Here is a 24,852-nt window from a genome sequence, read left to right as displayed (position 1 = left end):
AACCAACTATGTTCAAACATATTATGGATGCATATTTAAAAAAATTATATTATATATAGTATTATATATATATAGTAAAAATTATATTATATACATAGTGTGTGTGTGTGTGTGTGTGTGTGTATATATATATATATAGTCTATGTGTATATGTATGTATGTATGTATGTATATATGTGTGTGTGTTTGTATGTGTGTGTGTGTGTATAGATAGATAGATAGATAGATAGATGATAGATAGATAGATAGATAGAGAGGGAGGGAGGGAGGGAGGGAGGGAGGGAGGGAGGGAGATATAGTATATATAAGCTCCTGTTACTTGTCCCGGCTTCTGCCAACCTAGCAGTTCGAAAGCACATAAAAAATGCAAGGAGAAAAATAGGAACCACCTTTGGGGGGAAGGTAACAGCGTTCCGTGCGCCTTCAGCATTGAGTCATGCTGGCCACAAGACCACGGAGACATCTTCGGACAATGCTGGCTCTTCGGCTTTGAAACAGCACCGCCCTCTAGAGTCGGGAACGACTAGTACATATGTGTGAGAGGAACCTTTACCTTTTCATATATGTATAAAAACTGAAAGCAGAAGGATCTAGGAATTAGGCTGAAGAGGCAGTGGGGGGAGGGGGAAATAGAAGGGGAAGTTTTCGCAGAATGGGTTGTGAGTTACTAAACCCTCTTAACTACCGTTCCCCTGCCACCGAGGTCTTTGGATCTGAACCTAGATCGTGTGGGGAAAGAGATCAATTTGGCCATTGGGCATGATTTATTTCCTCTCTAGGACTCTTAACATCAATGTGAGCCAGGGAGCTCTCTCTCCGGAGAGAATTTTGCACAATGAACAAGTTCTTCCATTGGCTTCTCTTGACCTCAGCAACACATCCAAATTCAGTGATGTGGCCAGAGCTCCCTCTACTGCCGCTTTGGAGAGTTGGTGGCGAGTTTGTGATGATACCGATCAAGAAGAGTGTAAGGAAGGAAAGCGTGGAGGAAGAAGCCCTCCCGAGAGGTCCTCAGGCTGCAGCTCCATCACTGGAGGTCTTCAAAAAAAGAAAATTGGATAGCCGTTTGTCCAAGATGCAAGATGGTCTCCTGCCTTAGGCAAAGAGTTAGACTAGAAGACCTCCAAGGTCCCTTCCACTCCTAGGATTCCTTGCCGCTGTGTGCCTGAGCAGCATCCTAGGTTTTCCAAAAATCTTGCAGAAGGAAGGAGCCTCTTCTCCAACTACTGCTCCCCAAAGATGGTGGCTACAGCCACCCATTGATTTCTGGACCAGAACAAAGCCCAGAAGGCTGGTTGGTGTCCATAGCAGAAAGGGTGTAAACAAGGCAGCGGAGCGGAACTGAGGATCGCAGAGTGATTAGAGGAGAACAGAGAAGCTCTGGCTTCTTCTCAAGGCTCCACAGTGAAGATCAACAAGCTTGCCATGATCCCGTTGTGTTGAGCCCCTTCAGGTTCAGCGACTAAGCCACTAGTCACTGTAGGAACTGTGGTTGGTTAAGTGAACATGGAGTAAGGAGAAAGAGAGAGGAGGGAGGGAGGGAGGGCCTACTACCTGTTTGTTTCCCCCTCCTCCCTCCACCCTGCCTCTTTATCCTCCTTCTCCTTCCCCCTCCTCCTCCCTGCCTCTTTATCCTCCTCTTCCTCCTCCTTCCCCCTCTCTTTCTCCTCCCCTCCTTTTCCTCCTCCTTCTCCCTCCTCTTTTTCCTCCCCTCTTTATCCTCATCCTCACTTCCTTTTTTCTTCCTCCTCCTCTTCCTCCCTTCCTTTTTTCCTCCTCCTCCTCCTCTTCCTCCTCCTTCCTCCTCCTTCCCCTTCCTCTTTCTCCTCCCCTCCTTTTCCTCCTCCTCCTCCCTTCCTTTTTTCCTCCTCCTCCTCCTTTTTCTCCTCTTCCTTCTCTTTCTCTTTCCCTCCTCTTCCTCCTCCTCCTCCTCCCTTCCTTTTCTCTTCCTCCTCCTCCTGCTCTTCCTTCCCTCCTCTTCTTCCTCCTCCTCCTCTTCCTCCTCCCCTCCTTCCCCCCTCCTTCTTTTACCATTCCAGGTGTCAGGAGAGCTGCAGAGTCCTGACTTGCTCTTCTGGAGGCCTCCACCATCGTTATATGATGGTATTATAGGCCATCTTTAATATCTTGTCCCTCCATCTTCTTCCATTTCTGCTTCACCTTCTTTGACCTGACTTTGTTTTCCCAATTTGTCATTTTCCCTGGAGTCAAGAATGGAAAGAAGGAAGAGCCCTCTGGCCTACTTCTCATGAGGACATTCTGAGTCCCCAAACAGCAACTATGGGACTGCAAACCTGTACCAGCCTGGCCGCTCACTCAGCTGCATCCACCTCTGGACAGGTGTAAACCTGTTGAGACCTGGTGGGGAGACAAAGCAAAGAAACTCCATCCTCCTTTGCCTGCTTCCTCTGAATTATTTCCTCTCCTGCTTCAGATTCCCCCGCCTGAATCTGGTCGGACATAAAAGAGGTTAAAAACGCAATCCATTAATAAAGCAGCGCCTGGAGCTAGGTCTTCTTTTATGGCTGCGGATGTTCAGTGGAGGATAAGAAGACCTTTGCAGGTGCCAAAAGCGGAAAGAAAATGCTTTACCTGCATGTGGAGATAATGAGCCATTTATGGGCTTCTGGGCGAGCAGCGAGAGTTTATTCGTTGACACTTTGAACTGACGAATTTCTCCACTTGGCTTCCTGCGAATGCGGACCTTGCCAAATCAGAAATGAATTTCGGTCCCTTGTGATGACTGGATGAAAAGCCACCAGCTTCCCAAAAAAATCAGCTGTTTTCCACCCCAGTTTTATCAGAAAGCTCGACCAGCAACTAGTGGACTCTGCTCTGTGTCATAGTCCAATAGATTGCCGTCTTTCAGCCTTCATCCTTAAAGGAGCCAGAAGGAAGGGAGGGAGGGAGGGAGGGAGAGAGAGAGAGACAGGGGTAAGAAGGAAGGGGGGAGGGAGAAAGGAAAGGAAAGAGAAAGGAAAGAGAAAGAGGAGCGAGGGATGAAGGAAGGAAGGAGATTAAAGAAGGGAGAGAGAGAAGAAGGAAGGAGATGATGGAGGGTGGAAAGAAGGAGAGGAAGGGAAGAGAGGGAGGAAGGAGAAAGAAAGAAAGAAAGAGAGAGAGAGAGAGAAAGGAAGGAAGGAAGGAAGGAAGGAAGGTTGATTGATTCGCAGGATTTTTTAAAATAGCAATAGCAATAGCTGTTAGACTTATATACTGCTTCATAGGGCTTTCAGCCCTCTCTAAGCAGTTTACAGAGTCAGCATATCGCCCCCACAATCTGGGTCCTCATTTTACCCACCTCGGAAGGATGGAAGGCTGAGTCAACCCTGAGCCGGTGAGATTTGAACCACTGAACTGCAGATAGCAGTCAGCTGAAGTGGCCTGCAGTACTGCACTCTACCCACTGCGCCACCTTCAAAAAGAGTTACTCATATGAAGCTAAGCTCATAATGCTGTATTATCTGTGAGTGAGGGTTTTTTCCAGTGGTTTATGGCAACTGTTGAGAGTTGAGCTTTGCTGACGAAAACAAATCACTTTTTCATTAAATCATTTTGCAAGCAAGCTCTTGGAGGCAGGGGAATAAAACACCAGCTCTGGACAGATTGTTTAAAAAACGGTGAAGCTCTCCGCTTCTATGGACGGCACTTGAATCCAGCCGGCTCTAGATAAGCAGATCCGTTTTTTTCGCTGTAGGAGATGCTCTCTGCAGAAATGCGGAGAGCATGATGTATAGATTGCTCTATCCAGGGCGAAGGATGCATAGCTTTAAACAAATGACTTGAAATTTACTTTATTGATCAGTTCAGCTTTCTTTAAGTAGCCATCGTGCTTCATTTTTAAATAATTGTCTGGTTTTATGGCTTTTTTTGTAAGCCATAAAGGCTTACAAAAAAGTCATAAAACCAGACAATTATTTAAAAATGAAGCATGAGAGCTAGTTAAAGAAAACTGAGCTGATCAGCTCAGAGGGACGCAGTGGCTCAGAGGCCAAGACACTGAGCTTGTCAATCAGAAAGGTCAGCAGTTCAGCGGTTCGAATCCCTAGCGCTGCGTAATGCAGTGAGCTCCCGTTACTTGTCCCAGCTTCTGCCAACCTAGCAGTTTGAAAGCACATAAAAAATGCAAGTAGAAAAATAGGAATCACCTTTGGTGGGAAGGGAACAGTGTTCTGTGCACCTTCGGCATTGAGTCATGCCAGCCACATGACCATGGAGACGTCTTCGGACAGCGCTGGCTCTTCGGCTTTGAAACGGAGGTGAGCACCGCTCCCTAGAGTCAGGAACGACTAGCACAGATGTGCAAGGGGAACCTTTACCTTTATGCCATAAATAACTTAATGGAGTTAAATAAGGAGGTTGGCATTACTCCAGGGAGTCCTTAACTTATGACCATCATTTGAGCCCCAAATGTCCGTGGTTAAGTGAGACATTTGATCAAATGAGTTTTGTCCCGTTTAACAACCTTTCTTGCCACAGTTGTTAAGTGAATCATAGGCAGTTGATTAGTTTAAAAACCCAGTTGTTAAGTGAATCTAACTTCTCCATTGTGTTTGCTTGTCAGTAGGTTGCAAAAAGGGATCACGAGACTCCGAGACATGGCAACGGTCATAAGTATGAACCCATTGCCAAGCATCTGAATTTTGATTCCATGAGCATAGCTATGCGGCTGTGAAAAACGGTCATAAGTCACTTTTTTTCAGTGCCATTGTAACTTTGGACTGTCACTAAATGAACTGTTGTAAGTCAAGAATTTTCAAAATTCTTAGCTAAGTTTTTTCCATTTTTTTTTTCCAATTCTGGGAGTTGCAGGACCACAAGCTACGAAAGGCAGAGATATATTGTAGTGGTTGAAAGATGGATGTCCCAAAGGTCCTTAATTTTCCAAGAGACTCCTGGACTTTCTGGTTTTTTCCCTTGAATGCGTTTCGTATTCTCATCCAAGAAGCTTCTTCAGTTCTGACTGGATGGTGGGGAACGGAAGGATTGATACTCCTTGCAGACAGCTAGTCATTTGCATCCTTTTGGATGGTCACTGAGGCCACCTGGAGGTTTATTTGTGTCCTCAGAGTCACCTGAGTGGTGCAAATGGGTTGAAAGAGGGGTCAAAGAGGCCATCAATGTCAAAATTGGCACCCTTCTCTCAACAGAGGAGGAAGGATCTGACATTGTCTATCTCCAGTCTACAACACAGGAATCCTTTCAGCAGTTCCGAGAAGGCTCCGCATCCATTTGCACCACTCAGGTGACCCTGAGGACACAGACAAGCCTCCAAGCAGACTCAATGGCCCTCTAAAAGGATGCAAATGACCAGCTGTCTGCAAGGAGTGGAAATCCTTCCATTCCCCACCACCCTGTCAAAGTAGAAGAAGCTTCTTGGATGAGAAGTGAAAAGTCTTCAAAGAAAAACCAGAAAAACCAGTTGCCTCTTGAAAAAAAGCACCTTTGGGACAACCACAACCTGGACGACTGAGAATCTCCATATTCCTTCCCTTCCCTTCCCTTCCTCCTTTCCTTTCCTTTCTTTTCCTTCCTCCTTCCCTTCCTTCCCTTCCCTTCCTTCTTTCCTTCCTTCTTTCCTTTCCCTTCTTTTACTTCCCTTCCCTTCCCTTCCGTTCCTCCGTTCCTTCCCTTCCTCCTTTCCTTTCCTTCCCTTCCTCCTTTCCTTTCTTTTCCTTCCCTTCCTCCTTTCCTTCCCTTCCCTTTCTTTTCCTTCCTCCTTTCCTTTCCTTCCTTTCCTCCTTTCCTTTCCTTTCTTTTACTTCCCTTTTCTTTCCTTTCCTTCCCTTCCTCCTTTCCTTTCCTTTCTTTTCCTTCTCTTCCTCCTTTCCTTTCCTTTCTTTTCCTTCTCTTCCTCCTTTCCTTTCCTTTCTTTTCCTTCTCTTCCTCCTTTCCTTTCCTTCCCTTCCTCCATTTCTTTCCTTCCCTTCCTCCTTTCCTTTCCTTTCTTTTCCTTCCCTTCCTCCTTTCCTTTCCTTTCCTTCCCTTTCTTTTCCTTCCTCCTTCCCTTCCCTTTCCTTCCCTTCCCTCCTTTCCCTTCCTTTCCTTCTCTTCCTCCTTTCCTTTTCTTCCTTTCCTTCCCTTCCTCCTTTTCTTTCCTTTCCTTTCTTTTCCTTCCCTTCCTCCTTCCCTTCCCTTCCGTCCTCCTTTCCTTTCTCTTCCTTCCCTTCCCTTCCTTCTTTCCTTTCCTTTTCTTCCCTTCCCTTCCCTTCCCTTTTTTCCTTTCCTTTTCTTTCCTTTCCTTCCCTTCCCTTCCCTTCTTTCCCCAAAGTGCTCTTTCACGAGACAACTAGACTTTCTTGTTTTTCTCTGAAGACATTTCACTTCTCATCCAAGAAGCTTCTTCAGCTCTTGCTCAGTTGGATGAAAAGCAAAACGTCTTCAAAGGGGGAAAAACCCCCAGAAAGTCCAGTTGCCTCTTGGAAAAAAAAAAGCACCTTTGGGGCAACCATGGCCTGGAGGACTAAGAATCTCCATAGACATTTGAAAGGATGCTTTGTTGATCCAAGTTTCTTCTCTTTCAGGGTTCGGACATTCCCCAAAGAATCCCACCTGGGCCACGACACGGTTCGCGCCCTGATGTACTACGCCTTGAAGGTGTGGAGTGACATCACACCCCTGAATTTCCATGAAGTGGCCGGCAACAATGCGGACATCCAGATTGACTTCTCCAAAACCGATCACAATGATGACTACCCCTTTGATGGCCCTGGGGGCACGGTAGCCCATGCGTTCTTCCCAGGAGAACATCATACTGCTGGAGACACTCACTTTGATGACGATGAATATTGGACCTTCCGGTCATCAGGTACATGGGCCAGGAGAAGGACCAAGGACCACCCTCAAGGAGCAAAGTGTTTGAAACCATGGGATGGATGATTGAGGGAACTTGGGCACATCTAGTCTGATGAAGAGAAGGTCTAAGGGTGACATGATAGCAGTCTTCCAGTACTTGAGGGGCTGTCACAGTGAAGAAGGGGTTGACTTGTTCTCCAAAGTCATCTGGAGGCAGGACAAGAAGTAATGGATGGAAACTTAGGAGAGATCCAATCTAGAACTTAGGAGAAATTCCTGACAGTGAAAACAATCAATGGAACAACTTGCCTTCAGAAGTTGTGGATGCTCCATCTCTGGAAGCTTTCAAGAAGAGATTGGGCAGCTACTTGTCCAGAATAGCAATAGCACTTAGACTTATATACCACTTCACAGTGCTTTACTCTAAGCGGTTTACAGAGCCAGCCTCTTGCCCCCAACAATCTGGCTCCTCATTTTACCCACCTCGGAAGGACGGAAGGCTGAGTCAACCTTGAGCCTGGTGAGATTCAATCTGCCAAATTGCAGGCAGGCGGCAGGCAGCAGAAGGAGCCTGCAGTACTGCATTCTAACCACTGCACCACCACGGCTCTTGGTATAGCATCTCCTATTGAGCAAGGGATTGGACTAAAAGGTCCCCCTCCAACCCTATCGTTCTCTGTTCTTCTTCATTCTAATTTATAAAAGATGGTTTTGCATCAGTGTTAACAATGCAGGAATGAAAGAGTAAGAATAAGACCAAAGCAAGATAGGCTAAAAGTATCCAACCATGGAGACTCAACAGGATAGGGAAAAGCCAAGATGTTGCACTGTCAACATCTAGATTGCAGAGGCAAACTGGAGTTGCGGAAGAGTTGGCTCAATAGAGTTGGGGTTGAATTTAAGAAGATGAGACTAGAATAGAATAGAATAGAGACTAGATTAGACTAGACTAGAGAGTTAGAAGGGACCTTGGAGGTCTTCTAGTCCAACCCCCTGCTTAGGCAGGAAACACTACACCACTTCAGACAAATGGTTGTCCAGTCTCATCTTTAAAACTTCCAGTGTTGGAGCATTCACAACATCAGTACTCAACGTTTGCTAACAGTTGCAAAACTTACAATAGCTCACGGCACTTTCTAACAGCCAGCTTCCAAAACACTCAGATCAGATCAGCCGAGCATCTAACGAAACAGAGAGAGAACTAACAGTCGTTCTGGCTCCCTCTTATGGCCGATTGAGGAAAACAGCAACCAATCACATTTTACAGTATGATTCAATGAAACAGGTACAACATTGTTACATGATTTATATATTGCCAACTCAACCATTAGATTATATTCCTAACAATCTGTATTCAAACTGTTCCACTGATTAATCATTCTCACTGTCAGGAATATTTTCCTTAATTCTAGGTTGCTTCTCTCCTTGATGAGTTTCCATCCTTTGCTTCTTGTCCTGCCCTCAGGTGCTTTGGAGAATAGGTGGACTCCCTCTTCTTTGGGGCAGCCCCTCAAATATTGGAACACTGCTATCATGTCACCCTTAGTCAGTGGTGCAATTCAACCAGTTTAACAACCAGTTCGATGAATGCGTGATTGGCGCATGCACGCAGCCTTCAAAACCCACTCATTTTAAGCTAAAACTTACCTTCTATTGCAACTCCAGTGAGTAAAACAGCTGAGGTGCGACAATCCACTGTGCTGAGCCAATCAACTGAGCTGAAAACCATGGAAATATAGGACAGAAGAGCGCAGGGGTGGGTGGGCAGTGCCAACTGATAATTGGAACTACCAGTTCTCCCACCCCTGCCCCTAGTTCCGTCATGGCGAATGTATGCACCAGCTGACTTTGGCCTTCTTTTAAGGCTGTTTTAGGCTGTTTTTCGCCCTCTGGAGGCTTTCTTGAAGCCTCCAGAGTGTGGGGAAAAAAACGGAAGTTCGGGAACAGACTTCCGGTTTGCTCATAGGGCCGGTTTTCGCCCTCCTGAAGGCTCCTAAAGCCTCCTGAAGGCTCAGGAGGGCAAAAAACAACCCTCCAAGCAAACCGGAAGTCCATTCCCGAACTTCCTGTTTGCCCTTAGGGCTGGTTTTTCACACTCTGGAGGCTTCAGGGAGGCTCCTGAAGCCTCCAGGGGGCAGGGAGGCTGTTTTTGCCCTCCCCAGGCTCCTAGAAAGCCTCTGGAGCCTGGGGAGGGCAAAAAAGCACTCCAAAAGCAGGGGGAAGTGCTGGTCGCACACACAGGCACACTGGGGTTGTATGCACATGCGGGCTGGGGTCACGCACATAGCATTATGGGTGTGGGCACACCCGCGCACGACCCCACTGTGCTTCCCTTGCTTTTGGTGCGCGATCCAAAAAAGGTTAGCCATCCCTGCCCTAGCCCTTCTTTTCATCAGACTAGACCAGGGGTCAGCAAACTGTGGCTCTGGAGCCACATGTGGCTCTTTCATCCCGCTGCTGTGGCTCCCTGTTGCCAGTCGGCACCACAATTTTGAGAGGAGCTTCCGGTTTGGGGAAGGGGGAAGCAGGGTGCACCAAAAGGAGACTCTATGGCAAGGGGCGGGTTTTCTCATGATAGGGCTTTTGGTTAGGGCAGGAAGAGGAAAAAGGATGCCGCACTAGGAGGAGACTCTATGGTGGGGAAACCAGACATCCGGTCGGCTCCAGAATTGAACAGGGGGCTTCCGGTTAGGACCTTTGTGGCTCTTTGAGTATTTAAGATTGCTGACCCCTGGGGTAGACATACCCAGTTCCCGCAACCGTTCTTTATATGTTGTACCACAATAGCAGGAGAGTTGCGTCAACCGATAGCACAGGCTGACTTCCCACCAGACAGCCATAGCAAGCAACAGTCAGGCCTACCTTAAATCAACATTTTCAGCCAAGGACTATCTAGGACTGTCTTACGGTGCCAATGGAAGACCCAGTAATTTTTTTAAATTTTATATGTGTACGAGAACCTACGGGAAAGTTAGAAGTTCCTCATTTATGCATCGGTCTACATCGCTCTTCCCTCTTAATTTCAGATACCGACGGGATGGATCTGTTCGCTGTGGCAGTCCACGAATTTGGCCACGCCATCGGCTTAACCCACATCTCTGCCACCGAATCAATCATGAGGCCGTACTACCAGGGACCTGTTGGAGACCCCTTGAAATATGATTTGCCGTATGAAGACAAAGTGCGGATTTGGCAGTTGTACGGTGAATGTCCGACGCCTCCCAGCTAATTGGAGAAGGGCACATGTTTTATTATTTTAAAAATAAAAACCCTAAAAGGCCATTACAGGTAGTCCTCAACTTACAACTGTTTCTTCGGCACAACAGTACTGAAAAGAGGGATTTATGCCTGTTTTTCACATTTACAACCATTGCAGCATCTCCGTGATCACGTGATCAAAACTTCGATGCTTGGCAACTGGCATGTACTTATGACGGTTGCAGTGTCCTGGGGTGTCCCCTTTTTGCGACCCTCTGACAAGCAAAGTCAATGGGGAAGGCAGTGTCAGCTTGCAAAACATCCCTGGCCTGCTCTCGAGTTGCCATAGACAGGATGGGGGGGGGAATTGAATGGAGCAACCAGAAGAACATTCCACGCATACCTTTCTCAAGGCTGTCTCCCAGGTTACCTGCAACAACCGGAGGGGTGTGACAGCCCGCAAAAGTGCTTCATTGGAGAATGTGATTTATGACACACCCTGGGAGGAGGGGGGGAAAACAGGGTCATAATTGGGCCGTAAGTTACATGGGGTCAGAGCTGGCTTCACTTGCTGACATGTTGCTCCTAATAAATAACTGGATTTCTTTGGACGCTTGGCTGTCAGAATCCTGACAGCAAGATTCACTTGACAACCGTCTTACTAACATAGCAGCTGCAGGGATTCAGTTAGCAACTATGGCAAGAAAGGTCCTGAAATAGGGCAAAATTAACTTAAGAACTTTCTCGCCTAGCAACAGAAGTTTGGGACCCCATTGTGGTCATAAATCGAGGACTACTTGCATTGACGTTGATCCAGAGTTATGGTTCTTGTGGCTCTTTCTCCCATTACATAAAAGTGAGAATGGCAGTATCCAATTCTTTAATGCAGAGGTCTTCAAACTTGGCAACTTTAAGACTTGTGGACTTCAATTCCCAGAATTCTCCAGCCAGCTCTACTTTGACTTATATACCACTTTGCAGTGCTCTACAGCACACCTCTAAGCAGTTTACAGAGTCAGCCTCTTGTCCCCAACAATCTGGCTCCTCATTTTACCCACCTTGGAAGGACGGAAGGCTGAGTCAACCTTGAGCCTGGTGAGATTCGATCTGCCAAACTGCTGGCAGCCGGTGATCAGCAGAAGTAGGCTGCAAGTACTGCGCTCTACTAACCACTGCGCCACTACGGCTCATCAATCTAGCTCTGCACTGGTGACAGGAAGGGCATCTGGCCAGTAAACACCTAGCCCCATTCAGTTGCCCAGACTCCACTTTGCAAAGGATTATGGGGTTGTTAAAAGATGATCTTGGAAATTGCTGTCCCTGGAAACATGGCCTGGATGATCTGCTTGACATCCATTTTGCTTTAATCCATCCTTGTTTTTCCTCTGCAGGAGTCAGAGAATCTGTGTCTCCGACGGCCAAGCCTGAAATATCGAACGCAGGTGACCATCCCGTCCTCCCAGATTTCCCTGAGAATCGCTCCACTGTCCCGTAAGCTCAATTGTACATCCCCATTTCTTTGGGAAGGAATAGAAGCTGAAAGGACCATTGAACTAGAATCGGGCGAAATTTGGGTTTCGCATCAGCAGAACAGATGTATTCTGCCATCTCAACTCCAGATGTCCTCTCTTCAATTTAGAGCAGGAAATAGTTGACTTCATGAATCGGGTGCATCTATCAAAGATGTAGGCCTTTCTATAGAATGAATGAGCTGGAAGGGACCTTGGAGGTCTTCTAGTCCAGCCCCCTGCTCAAGCAGGAGAACTTATAATATTTCAGATAAGTGACTGTCTAGACTCCTCTTAAAATTCTCCAGGGATGAAGCACCCATGATTACTGGAAGCAACTTCTGTTCCACTGGTTAATTGTCCTCACTGTCAGGAAATGTCTCCTTAATTCCAGGTTGCTTCTCTCCTTGATTAGTTTCCATCCATTGTTTCTTGTCCTGCCTTCAGGTGCTTTGGTGAATAATTTGACACCTCCCCCCTCTTTGTGGCAGCCCCTCAAGTGCTTCAAACAAGGAAGGTGCGTAGCAGCCATCAGATGTCCGCAGAAATGGTGGATATTATGGAGTTGAAGATCAAATTCTGGAGAGGAGACATCTAAGATAGATTGGTAGATGGGGTTATTGTGTCCTAAATTCCCATTTTGGAAAGATTGGGAATCCAGTTTTAAACACTAATGGGACCATGAGGATATAACCATGAGTTTCAAACACAATCTTTGTTTGAACCTGGTTTTCTTGGAGAGATCTCATATGGACCTGATGTTTGATGAACATCACCTTGGAGTCCAAGATTCCTTGCGATTTTTCACCACTGCTCCACAAAATGACGTTTGCCTCCTTCATCCCGTTCTTTGGGGAGAGACCCATACTTGGCCAATAAGAAGAGGTGGCTTTCTGATTGGAAGACAAAAGTGGCCACTCTTTAGAAGAGGAAGAAGAAGAAGAAGAAGAAGAAGAAGAAGAAGAAGAAGAAGAAGAAGAGGAGGAGGAGGAGGAGGAGGAGGAGGAGGAGGAGGAGGAGGAGGAGGAGGAGGAGGAGGAGGAGGAGGAGGAGGAGGAGGAAGAGGAAGAAGAAGAGGAAGAGGAAGAGGAACAACAACAACAACAACCTCCTTGAAAATGGCCAATCTCTCGTGTCCCATTTTCACAAACCCCAGTGATGAAGAGACATTAGCGGTGCTTTCTCCTTCAAAGTCATTTTATTTTTATTTTTCGCAGGAAGCAGAGTGCAGGCCACAGCTTCCAAGCCTGCTCAGTTGCACCCAATTTCTCTCCTCTCTTCGGCAGATGTAATTTTGTGATAACTTCAGATGAATTTGAGTAAATTAGAGCTGCAGAATTTTGCTTTTTTTTAAAAAAATGCCAGGACAATAGGTCATTCCCATCCTATATGCTGCCTGGATTTTGCAAACCTGCTTGATAACGAGTCCCTCCCAGGATGTTAATTTAAAAAATAAATAAATAAAGGGAGAAGACCTTTAAGGTAGACAAACATAGGTCGCCTCCGCTTCCTTGGTTCTCCTTGGCACATTCCAAATATCTCTTGCAGAAATTGACAAGAATTAAAAGAATTTTCATTTGAGTTTGAGCCAAAGGTAGATGCAATCCTAAGTTGCATTAACAGAGGGATACAATCAAGATGAAGGGAGGTACTAATACCACTCTATAAAGCCTTAGTAAGATCACATCTAGAGTACTGCATCCAGTTTTGGTCACCACACTACAAAAAAGATGTTGAGACTCTAGAAAGAGTGCAGAAAAAAGCACCCAAGATGATAGCAATAGCAATAGCAGTTAGACTTATATACCGCTTCATAGGGCTTTCAGCCCTCTCTAAGCGGTTTACAGAGTCAGCATATTGCCCCCACAGTCTGGGTCCTCATTTTACCCACCTCGGAAGGATGGAAGGCTGAGTCAACCTTGAGCCAGTGAGATTTGAACCGCTGAACTGCAAATAACAGTCAGCTGAAGTGGCTTGCAGTACTGCACCCTAACCACTGCGGCACCTCGGCTGATGAGGGGACTGGAGGCCAAAACATACCATGGACGGTTGCAGGAACTGGGCATAGCTAGTCTAGTGAAGAGAAGGACCAGGGGAGACAGGAGAACAGCCTTCCAATACTTGAGGGGCTGCCCCAGAGAAGAGGGGGTCAAGCTATTTCCCAAAGCACCCGAAGGCCAGACAAGGAATAATGGATGGAAACTGACCAAGGAGAGATTCAACTGAGAAATAAGGAGAAATTTCCTGACAGTGAGAACAATCAACCCATGGAACAGAAGTTGCCATCACAAGTTGTGGGAGCTTCATCACTGGAGGCTTTCTTTTTTTTTTTTTTTTATTAAATGTTTTATTCATTTTCAATTTTGTACATTCACTTATATACTGGATATTTGCAATAATAATAATATAATAGTAAGAAAAGAAAAACCCCAACCTAAACACAACTCATAAACCCAACCTATCGCTTTCATACACCCCTTCTTCTCCCCCTCCAACTTTCCTTTCTCCCTCCAACGATCACCCCTCCTACTTCCCTTTCCCCTCCTATCTTCCTTTCTCGCCTTCCTCACCCTCCTTCCCCTCTCATCCTCCTTACATTCCCCTCTTCCTCCCTCCTTACTTCTCCCTCTTCCTTTCCTCTACTTCTCACTATGGTGCATTTCTCTATTCCTTAATCTATTCAGTTACACTAAAAAGAAAAAAGAAAGGAAAAAAGCAAAAAGAAAAAAAAAGAGAAAAATAAAAAGAAAATATAAGGATCAACAGTATACAAGTGTATTCTTCTTATTCTATATATTGAAACTATATCTCCACCCGCCCACCCACCCCCAATGAACCCCCCTCCCTAACCCCCTCCAACTTCCCAGGTCCCACACCCGGCACAGTTCAGTACCATTCACCTTCAAAATATCTTATTAACAATAATAATGAAAATAAAATAAAAAGAACAGTCCGAAAAAGAAAAAGAAAAAAACGAAAAAGTAAATAAAAAAAAAAATTAAAAATCTTTTGCATTATGCTCAGCCTCCCATCATTCTTAAAATTTAAACAGTGTGAATCATTCCATTTATATTTTGTCCTCGTCCCTTACTTCTTTGATATTTACCCCCATCTTCCTGTAGACTCTCCAGATAGCCTTTCTTAACCTTATATTCAAATATTAGTTTATACAAAAATCAATTTATCTTCAAATACAGAGCAGTCTAATCATACTTTCGCTACTCATCTTCCTACCCTTCGTTTCACGTCTCCATTCCTCCCAAGCCCAAATTGCATAAGATTAGGATCTCGCTCTTCACTTTAAAATCCTGAGCTTTTTATGTTATACTTCAAGCATGTAAATCCGTAAAATGTGTGCCCAAAATCCATACCAGTTCATTCAATCCCAAGATCCCTTCATCAATATCCCGCTCCACCTTCCTTTCTGCCCCACTCCTCCCAACTCCATTCATCCCAAACTGCAATTCAAATAAATCTTAGTCCCCGCTTTCCTCACAGAAAACACTTCATGCGCAGTTTGGATTGAGATTCAAATAAGTCTTGTAAAAGTCCCGTATAATATCTGTCTAGAATAAGCAATGCTTCTTTCCATTCCTCATCATTACACAGCTTTACCATTTCATACCAAACAGAAATCCTAAAGTTTTAATCAGTCCAAAAGCTTAGAAAGTATTTTAAAGACATCGCTGGATCTATATTCTTTACTCTTCTGCCCTTTCGGAAAGAGAAGGCTACCCTCTCCCTTATAACCACGTGTCCCGCTGCTTTGAAAATATGGCTGAATCCTCAGTTTCCGCTCTTCTGCCTCTCCAGTAGGGGGAGAACAACTCCCTCCTTCTTGTAACCAAGTGACTTGCTGCTTGTCTTTCCTTCACCTTGTCCTTCCGCGTTTCCGAGTGAGTCAAGAAGCCCCGCCTTCAGAGTTTTATAATAAAAGTCCCGAGCTTCCAAAACAGAATTAATACGAAATCTTTGATTTTCAAATGTAACTGTGATTCCAACTGGAGCTTCCCATTTATACTGTATTTGACGATTTCTAAGTTCTTGGGTTAAAAAAGTATAGCCTCTCCTTGCTTGCAGCATCTGGAGCGGGATTTCTTTAAAGACAAACAAATCATGGCCATCGATTCGGAGCCTGTTATTGTAAAACTTTTGAGTGATCGCATTTCTGGATTCTCTTGTGAAAAAGTATATAATTATGTCTCTTGGAAGCTGTCGTTGCTCTGCTACACGCGAATTCTGGCGATAGATTTTTCGAATATTCCAATCAAAATTGAGTCCCGGACCTCCCACCGCTTGGCTGAAAGCTTCTACAAACGTCTGTTTCAAGTTCTCTCCTTTCTTTTCGGGCAGTCCTCTGACTCTTATTGCAGACGCCTTTCTGTTATAATTTATCATTGTAAGTTGTGTTTGAGTATCTCTAATCTCTTGTTGTAATGCTTGGATATTAGAAGTCAAATTAAAATTAGCCCCCTCCAAAGTTTCCAGTTTAGTCTCCATTTCTTCGATATAATCTGTCAAAGTAGACGTAACTTCAAACATATCCGCCTTTATTTGGGCAATTTTAGTCTGTATTTTATCGCATAAATCCAGCACAAATTCTTTAATTTCTTGTTTAAAGTCATTAATTATTTGAAAGAAAAGCTCCTGTGTCAAGGAATCTCCAGTAGGTGGTGTAGGAGACAAAGGCAGCGATTTACTAACAAGTTCTTTAAGCACATGCGGGGGGGATTTTTTTGCCTGCTTAGACCTGGGAGGCATTATAGATAAAAGCTGAGAATAAACAGATAAACAGTGTCTTCAGCTGGTCAGTTCTCAATAAATTATTTGTAGATTTTGCTTGATAATGAGTAGCAGTCTCCGGGGAGATAAAGCCGGTTAATTACGTCATCAATCACCAACACAGTAAAAACGCCATTTTGTATCCCAATTGCACAGAGAAGTTTCAAAGGAAAAACAAGGCTGGTGTTTAGATAGTTATAAAAAAAAAAACATCACAGGAGTGAGACCCGCTCGTGTTAGCTTAAGTTGCTTTAAACAATTTATCATTGTCCTGAGTGGGGGGGGTCGCCTGTCTAGGGCTGCAAAAAGGCAGCTGCGAGGAACTGGCTGGAGATAAGAGCTCAGTTACGCTGGATCTCTTCTCCGTTCGCAGCCCAAAAAAAAAAGAAAGGGGGCTGTGAACTACGAATAAATCCTAGCACCTGAGCTTCTGCCTGCCCCTTTCTGCCAGAAAGGGGTGATATCTATTGATCTTAATTAGATATACAGACCAGAACTCTGAGAGGGGCTCCGTTGAGCTCCTTCGGCGACAGGCTCCTCCCACAGGAAGTCATCACTGGAGGCTTTCAAGAGGAGACTGTACTGCCATCTGTTGGAAATGGTGTAGGGTCTTCTGCTTGAGCTGGGGGTTTCACTAGATGATGTACAAGGTCCCTTCCAACTATGTTAATTGATTAATCTGTTTTAGTGAATAACCAGCTAAATATGAGGCAGCAGTATGTGGCGGCAGCCAAAAAAGCCAATGCAATCCTAAATTGCATCTACAGAGGGATACAATCAAGATCAAGTGAGGTACTAATATCACTCTATAAAGCCTTAGTAAGACCACACCTAGACTTCTGCATCCAGTTTTGGTCACCACAGTATAAGAAAGATATTGAGACTCTAGAAAAAGTGCAGAGAAGAGCAACCAGGATGATGAGGGGACTGGGGATAAAATCTACGATGAACGGTTGCAGGAACTGGGCATGGCTAGTCTAGTGAAGAGAAGGACCAGGGGAGACAGAATAGCAGTCTTCCAATATTTGTGGGGTTGCCACAGAGATGAGGGGGTGAAGCTATTTCCTAAAGCACCTGAAGGCCAGACAAGGAATAATGGATGGAAACTGACCAAGAGATTCAACCTGGAAATAAGGAGAAGTTTCCTGACAGCGAGAACAATTAACAGAAGGAACAGAAGTTGCCTTCCAAAGTTGTGGCAGCTTCATCCCTGGAGGCTTTTAAGAAGAGACTGGACTGCCATTGGTCAGAAATGCTTTAGGGTCTCCTGCTTGGGCATGGGGGTTGGACTAGATGACCTGTAAGGTCCCTTCCAACTCTGTTAATCTGTTAGATGACGGCTTTGTGATATTTTTTGTCATATTTTTCAATCTCCCCCTTTTCCGTCAGGTTTAGAAGAGACGTGCCAAATAGATGCAGCACCCACTTCGATGCCGTGGCTCAAATCCGGGGAGAGGTTTTCTTTTTCAAAGGTGAGCTAATGTCAGAAATACAGGTGACGTGCTCGACTTACAATCGTTTCGTTCAGTGACCATTCGAAGTTACGACGGCAATGGTACCAGTGACCGGTGATTGTTTTTCACACTCACAACCGTTGTGACATTCCCCTGTGGTCACATGATCAAAATTCAGACACTTGGCAACTGGCCTGGACTGTATTTATGATGGGTGTAGATGGGATCACCTTTGGGGACCTTCTGAGAAGGAAAGACAAGGGGGTAGAGAAATAGGGGGTCCTGGGTGCTCTCTGAGCTGGGTAGTTTTCTTGCAGGCATTTCATGACCTAACTAGGTAACATAATCAGTGCTAGAAGGGAGTGGGGCAGAGAGTGGGAGGAGGAGGAGGAGGAGGAGGAGGAGGAGGAGGAGGAGGAGGAGGAGGAGGAGGAGGAGGAAGAAGAATTACTGTGGAGTCCTTGGTGCTCTCTGAGCTGGGTGGTTTTGAGTTCTGGGGGACTTTAATTTGCCATCGCTCGGTGAACGCTCTGATGGGGCGCAGGAGTTCATGGCTTCCATGACAGCCATGGGCTTGACCCAGGTAATTCGGGGCCCAACCCATGCAGCGGGTCACATGCTCGACCTCGTATTCCTCTCGGAGCAGTGGATGTGTGATCTTGGTCTGAGGGGTAATGAGATCATACCCCTGTCGTGGTCAGACCACTGCCTACTGAGGCTTGACTTCCGGAGGCCAAACCCCCACCGTAGGGAGGAGGAACCGACCAGGTGGTTCCACCCCAGGCGACTTATGGACCCGTTGAGGTTCCAGACGGAGCTTGGGGTTATTCCTGATACTTTCGCCCACAGTTCGGCGGAGACTCTGGTTGCCGCCTGGTATTCGGCGGCGTCGGAGTCTCTTGATCGGATTGCGCCACTACGGCCCCTCCGGGTCAGCGGATCCCGGAGACCTCCTTGGTTCACCGAGGAGCTCCGGGAGAAGAAACGCCGGAGGAGACGCCTAGAGCACCTGTGGAGGTCCGATAAGTCCGAGGCGAACCGAGCACTTCTGACTACCTGCACCAAGGACTACGTCCGGGCACTAAGAGCTGCCAAAAGAACACACATCTCCGCCTTGGTAGCGTCCGCCGAGTCACGCCCAGCCGCCCTGTTTAGGATCACCCGCTCCCTCCTTAATAGGAGGGATGCGGGAGACTCCTTGCAGGGTAGGGCTGGGGACTATGCTCAGTTCTTGGCGGACAAAGTGGCTCGGTTTCGGTCGGACTTGGACTCCACCGCAGTAGACCCAGCCGAGACACAGGAGGATTACTTGGCAAATCATCTCTGGGTTGAGTTCCAGGATGTTGCCTCTGGGGATGTGGACAAGGCCATTCGAGCTGTAAGTGCCTCCACCTGTATTCTGGACCCGTGTCCCTCCTGGCTGGTTGCCAACAGCAGGGAGGTGACACATGGCTGGATCCAGGCGGTCGTGACCGCCTCCCTTCGGGAGGGGCACTTCCCCGCCGTACTCAAAACGGCGGTGGTGAGACCCCTCCTGAAGAAACCATCCTTGGATCCAGCCATTTTAAACAACTTTCGTCCTGTCTCCAACCTCCCCTTTATTGGGAAGGTTGTGGAGAAGGTGGTGGCCTTCCAGCTTCAACGGGCCTTGGAGGAAGCTAGTTATCTTGACCCCTTCCAGTCCGGCTTCAGACCTGGTTACAGCACAGAAACCGCTTTGGTCGCATTGACCGATGATCTCTGGAGGGCCAGAGATGGAGGCTATGCGTCCATCCTGGTTCTCCTTGACCTCTCAGCGGCTTTCGATACCATCGACCATGGTATCCTTCTGCGACGACTGCGGGAGGTGGGGGTGGGAGGCACTGTTTTGCAGTGGTTCTCCTCCTACCTCTCGGACAGGTCGCAGTCGGTGTTGGTCGGGGGGCAGAGATCGTCCCTGAGGCCCCTAACATGCGGGGTGCCGCAGGGTTCGGTCTTATCTCCCCTACTATTTAACATATACATGAAACCGCTGGGCGAGATCATTCGGAGGCACGGGATAAAATACCACCAATATGCGGACGATACGCAACTGTATCTGTCCGCCCCGTGCCAACTCAATGAAGCGGTGGACGTGATGAACCAGGGTCTTGAGGCCGTTAAGAACTGGATGAGCGCTAACAAACTGGTACTCAACCCGGACAAGACCGAGTGGCTGTTGTGTTTCCCTCCCAACAATTTGGCCAATGTTCCAACACTTAGGCTGGGGGGTCAAATTTTATACCCCTCAGATAGGGTCCGCAACCTAGGAGTCCTCCTGGATCCACAGCTGACTTTTGACCACCAGTTGTCAGCTGTGACCAGGGGGGCATTTGCCCAGGTTCGCCTGGTCCGTCAGTTGCGGCCCTACCTAAACCGGGAGGCTCTCGCAACAGTCACTCGAGCCCTTGTGATCTCTAGGCTGGAATACTGCAATGGGCTCTACATGGGGTTGCCCTTGAAGTGCATCCGGTGACTGCAGTTAGTCCAGAATGCAGCCGCACGAGTGATAGTGGGCGCACCGCGGTTCGCCCACGCTACACCCATCCTCCGCGAGCTGCACTGGCTACCTGTCGATCTCCGGGTGCGCTTCAGGGTACTGATGACCACCTTTAAAGCACTCCATGGTAGTGGATCTGGGTACTTGAGAGACCGCCTTCTGCCGATTACCTCCCTCCGACCGATTAGATCGCACAGACTGGGCCTCCTCCGAATGTCAATGTCGACTGGCGACTACACGGAGGAGAGCCTTTTCTGTTGCAGCTCCGACCCTGTGGAACGACCTCCCCATCGAGATCCGCACCCTCACCACCATCCAGACCTTCCGCGCAGCCCTCAAGACCTGGCTCTCCCATCAGGCCTGGGGATAGGTTCCCAATTTACCCGCCCGAGTGTTGACTGTTGAATGAAAGTTGTGTTTTATTATTTTCTTCTGTTCGCACATTGTTTGTCTTCTGATATTGCACCCCCTTCCCTGTGATTGTAAGCCGCCCTGAGTCCCCTCAGGGAAAAGGGCGGCCTATAAATCTTAATAAAATGTAAAAAATGTAAATGTTTCCTTGCAGACGTTTCATGGCCCAACTAGGCAACATCATCAGTGCTAGGAGGGAATGGGGGAGGAAGAGGAGGAGGACTGTGGAGTCCTTGCTGCTCTCTGAGCTTGGTGGTTTCCTTTCAGACGTTTCATGACCAAACTAGGTGACATCATCAGTGCTAGAAGGAAGTGGGGTTTCTGGAGTGGAGTAGAGGAGGAGGATTGTATAATCCTTGATGCTCCCTGAGTTTAGTGGTTTCGTGACCAAAGTAGGTTACATCATCAATACTCAAGTAAAACTCGCTTCCTTTTAGCACTGATGATGTAACTTAGTTGGGTCATGAAACGTCTGCAAGAAAACCACCAAGCTCAGAGAGCATGAAGGACCCCACATCCATCCTCCTTCTCCTCCCTTCCCCCTTCAGTCTAGAAATCCCACTCCCTTCTAGCACTGATGATGTTACCTAGTTAGGTCATGAAATGTCTGCAAGAAAACCACCAAGCTCAGAGAGCACCACGGACCCCACAATCTTCCTCCTCCTACTCCCTTCTAGCACTGATGATGTTAGCTAGTTGGGTTACAAAACATCTGCAAGAAACCCCCCAAGCTCAGAGAATATCTGGGAGCCCACTGACATGAAGAATGTCAGCCTCTGCCAAGTTCAATTTCTCTGGGTTTCCTGCCTTGTAATCATTCTTTCCCCAAATTCCTCCCCTGGTGAATCTCGACCAAGTTTTACCTTTTTAATGGCCTCCAACAGGAATTTCTCATCCCAGTTTAGAGCTGCCACGAACGAAACCTGTAAGCGTTGGTATGCGAAGCGCGTGCCGTCTCCAACCTCTGCATCCCTCATGCCGTTTCTCCTCCTGTCAAATTAGTTTCTGGAGCACATTGAACTTTGAGCTTCCAAAATATCATTTTAGGAGAAGAAGCCACTTAAATCATTGGCATTTCTCCCAAAGACATCGGAAACGAAATGGTCTGATCCCCCATGGCGCGGTAAAAGCCTCATTTCCGATGTTGATTTTATCACATCAAGTTCTCATAAGGATTGAGGCACGCGGTGGCACAGTGGCTATGACGCTGAGCTAGTTGATCAAAAAAGTCGGCAGTTCGGCGGTTTGAATCCCTAGCGCTGCGTAACGGAGTGAGCTCCCGTGACTTGTCCCAGCTTCTGCCAAGTTCGAAAGCACGTTAAAAAATGCAAGTAGGAAAATAGGAACCACCTTTGGTGGGAAGGTAACAGTGTTCCGTGCACCTTCGGCATTGAGTCATGCCGGCCACATGACCATGGAGATGTCTTCGGGCAGCGCTGGCTCTTTGGCTTTGAAAGGGAGATGAGCAGCGCCCCCTAGAGTCGGGAACGACTAGAATATATGTGCAAGGGGAAAGTATAAAGATGCAAAGGGGCCACCTTGGCTCCCTGGCTTATTCCATCTTCCCATCTTCCCTCCCTTTCGCTGTTATGTAAGGATTTATAAATCCCACTTCCTTGGGATGGGGGTGTTATTCCCACATCGATCAATGTCAAATAAAGCGAAGGAGGAAAGAAGGAGCAAAGCAATCTGAATTTACAGAATGGTAATTTAATTTAAAAAAAAATTTTAAGAGCTATTCTGCAGATGTTTCAGGGGCTAGACATTCTGCTCGGTTCTCTGTTTTTCAGTTGGGGCTTAATGTCCCCCAAGAGTGTAAATGCAATGTCACCAGCTGCTAACACTGGAGAAGGCCGATGATCTCCTGGATATGTATTTTTTTGGGAGTGGTGGGGTGGACTATCTTGACTTCCAAAAAGGTTTTTTTTTTTTTTTTTTTTTTTTTTTTGCTATGGGGAGATTTGGCCTTGCAGTCTCTGCCTTTGAGACGCCAGAAATTCTTCAAAGAGCCATACATGTCCTCCACTGAGCTATGCAAATCTCTACAGCAGTGGGGACAGATTTAATCCTTTCTCGCTACCTTTTTGGGTTTAGTCCAGAATCAGAATAGAGCTGGAAGGGACCTTGGAGGTCTTCTAGCAATAGCAGTTAGCAATAGCAGTTAGACTTACATACCGCTTCATAGGGCTTTCAGCCCTCTCTAAGCGGTTTACAGAGTCAGCATATTGCCCCCAACATCAATCCGGGTCCTCATTTTACCCACCTCGGAAGGATGGAAGGCTGAGTCAACCCTGAGCCGGTGAGATTTGAACAGCCGAACTGCAGAAATGCAGTCAGCTGAAGTAGCCTGAAGTGCTGCATTTATCCACTGCGCCACTTCGGCTCTTCTAGTCCAACCCTTTGCTCAAGCAGGGCACCCTATGCCCGGGATGGCTAAACTTTTCCAGACTGAGTGCTTGCATGCAAACCTCCGAAATGCAATACCCGCACAGCCCCAGGGGTGTGCCCCACCCCCTGGGCATGCATGCAGTCACTCCGCATGTGCCCCACCCCCATGCAGGCCCACCTTGCACGCACCCCCCCCCCATGCACATGCATATGGCCACTTGCATGCCCCCTACGTATGCTATGCGGGGCAGAGACCCGATGACCAGCTGGCTGGCAGGAAGGGCTCACGCATGCGCGGTGGGGCTGAACTAGGGCGACGGCTCGCCTGCCCATAGAGAGGGTGGTACATGCCACCTGTGGCCATCACAACCTTTTGCCATTTCAGACAAGTGACTGTTCAGTCTTTTCTTTAAAAACCTCCAGTGATGGAGTGCCCACAATTTCTGTCCCACTGGTGAATTGTCCTCTCAGTTAGGAAGTTTCTCCTTAATTCCAGGTTGCTTCTCTCCTTGATTAGTTTCCATCTGTTGTTTCTTATCTTGCCTTCTGGTGCTTTGGAGAATAGGTTGACACCCCCCCCCTACTCTCTGGGGCAGCCCCTCAAATACTGGAATACTGCTATCATGTCTCCCCTAATTCTTCTTTTCCTTAGACTAGCCAGACCCAAATCCTCCAATCGTTCTTCATATGTTTTGGTCTCCAGGTTTCGTCATCTTAGTTGCTCTTCTTTCTACTTCTTCCAATGTCTCAACATCTTTTTTGTAATGTGGTGACCAAATTGGATGCCATATTCCAGGTGTTGCGTTACCAAGGCTTTATAAAGCACTTTGGCAATCTTAAGATGGATGAACTTCAACTCCCAGAATTCCCCAGAGCCTGACTTCTCTAGATAAGACTCTATGGTTGTTGGATAGTTTAACCTAAGCTTTAAACCGATGTTTTTCAACCTTGGCAACTTTAAGATGAGTGGGCTTCAGTTCCCAGAATTCCCCAACCCTCCACAGCCATTGCAATTGATTGGGGAATTCTGGGAGTTGAAATCCAATAATCTTAAAAGTTTCCCAGGTTGGACAACCCTGGTCTACTCACTTCTGGAGAGGAGAGAAAGTCTAAAAGGTAAAGGTTCCCCTCACACATATGTGCTAGTCATTCCTGACTCTAGGGGGCAGTGCTCATCTCCTTTTCAAAGCCGAAGAGCCAGCGCTGTCCGAAGATGTCTCTGTGGTCGTGTGGCCAGCATGACTCAATGCTGAAGGCGCACAGAATGCTGTTACCTTCCCACCAAAGGTGGTTCCTCTTTTTCTACTTTCATTTTTTACATGCTTTCAAACTGCTAGGTTGGCAGAAGCTGGGACAAGTAACGGGAGCTCACTCCGTTACGCGGTGCTAGGGATTCGAACCGCCAAACCACCAACATTTCTGATTGACAAGCTCAGCATTTTAGCCACTGAGTCTAGTGGCATGCTAATCCTCACTTTTGGTTGTCTTGTGAATAAGTCATCATTACTAACTGGTGTTTTCCCATCCAGGCAAGTATTTTTGGAGACTTACTCGCAACAAGAATTTGGTGTCCCTTCAGCCAGCTCAGATTCATCGTTTCTGGAAGGGATTGCCTCTTAACTTGGACAGTGTGGACGCGGTATATGAGAGGACCCATGACCACAAGATAGTCTTCTTCAAAGGTAGAAGGAGGAAACATCTCCCATGCTTTCTATTTGTGACTCTCCTTTCCCTAAATGTTTGGTTTCCATACTGTGATGGAAAGTTTGTTTCATTCCTTACTGGACATTCATGTGGA

General features: G+C 46.8%; 1 protein-coding gene across 1 annotated transcript in view; it reads left to right on the top strand.

Annotated features, from left to right (window-relative positions):
* The window catches only part of MMP17 (matrix metallopeptidase 17), a 32,462-nt gene that overhangs the window by 5,136 nt on the left and 2,474 nt on the right, over positions 1–24,852 (top strand). Inside the window, exons 3-7 of the mRNA XM_032229910.1 lie at positions 6,525–6,808; positions 9,822–9,998; positions 11,385–11,484; positions 17,673–17,755; positions 24,584–24,736. Of these exons, the coding sequence (XP_032085801.1) occupies positions 6,525–6,808; positions 9,822–9,998; positions 11,385–11,484; positions 17,673–17,755; positions 24,584–24,736 (797 nt within the window). The remainder of the gene's footprint in view (positions 1–6,524; positions 6,809–9,821; positions 9,999–11,384; positions 11,485–17,672; positions 17,756–24,583; positions 24,737–24,852) is intronic.

This window comes from Thamnophis elegans, chromosome 13 (assembly GCF_009769535.1).
Source record: "Thamnophis elegans isolate rThaEle1 chromosome 13, rThaEle1.pri, whole genome shotgun sequence".
Lineage (NCBI taxonomy): Eukaryota > Metazoa > Chordata > Lepidosauria > Squamata > Colubridae > Thamnophis > Thamnophis elegans.
The sequence above is the reverse complement of the archived record's forward strand: the minus strand, read 5'-3'. Positions and strand labels throughout refer to the sequence as shown.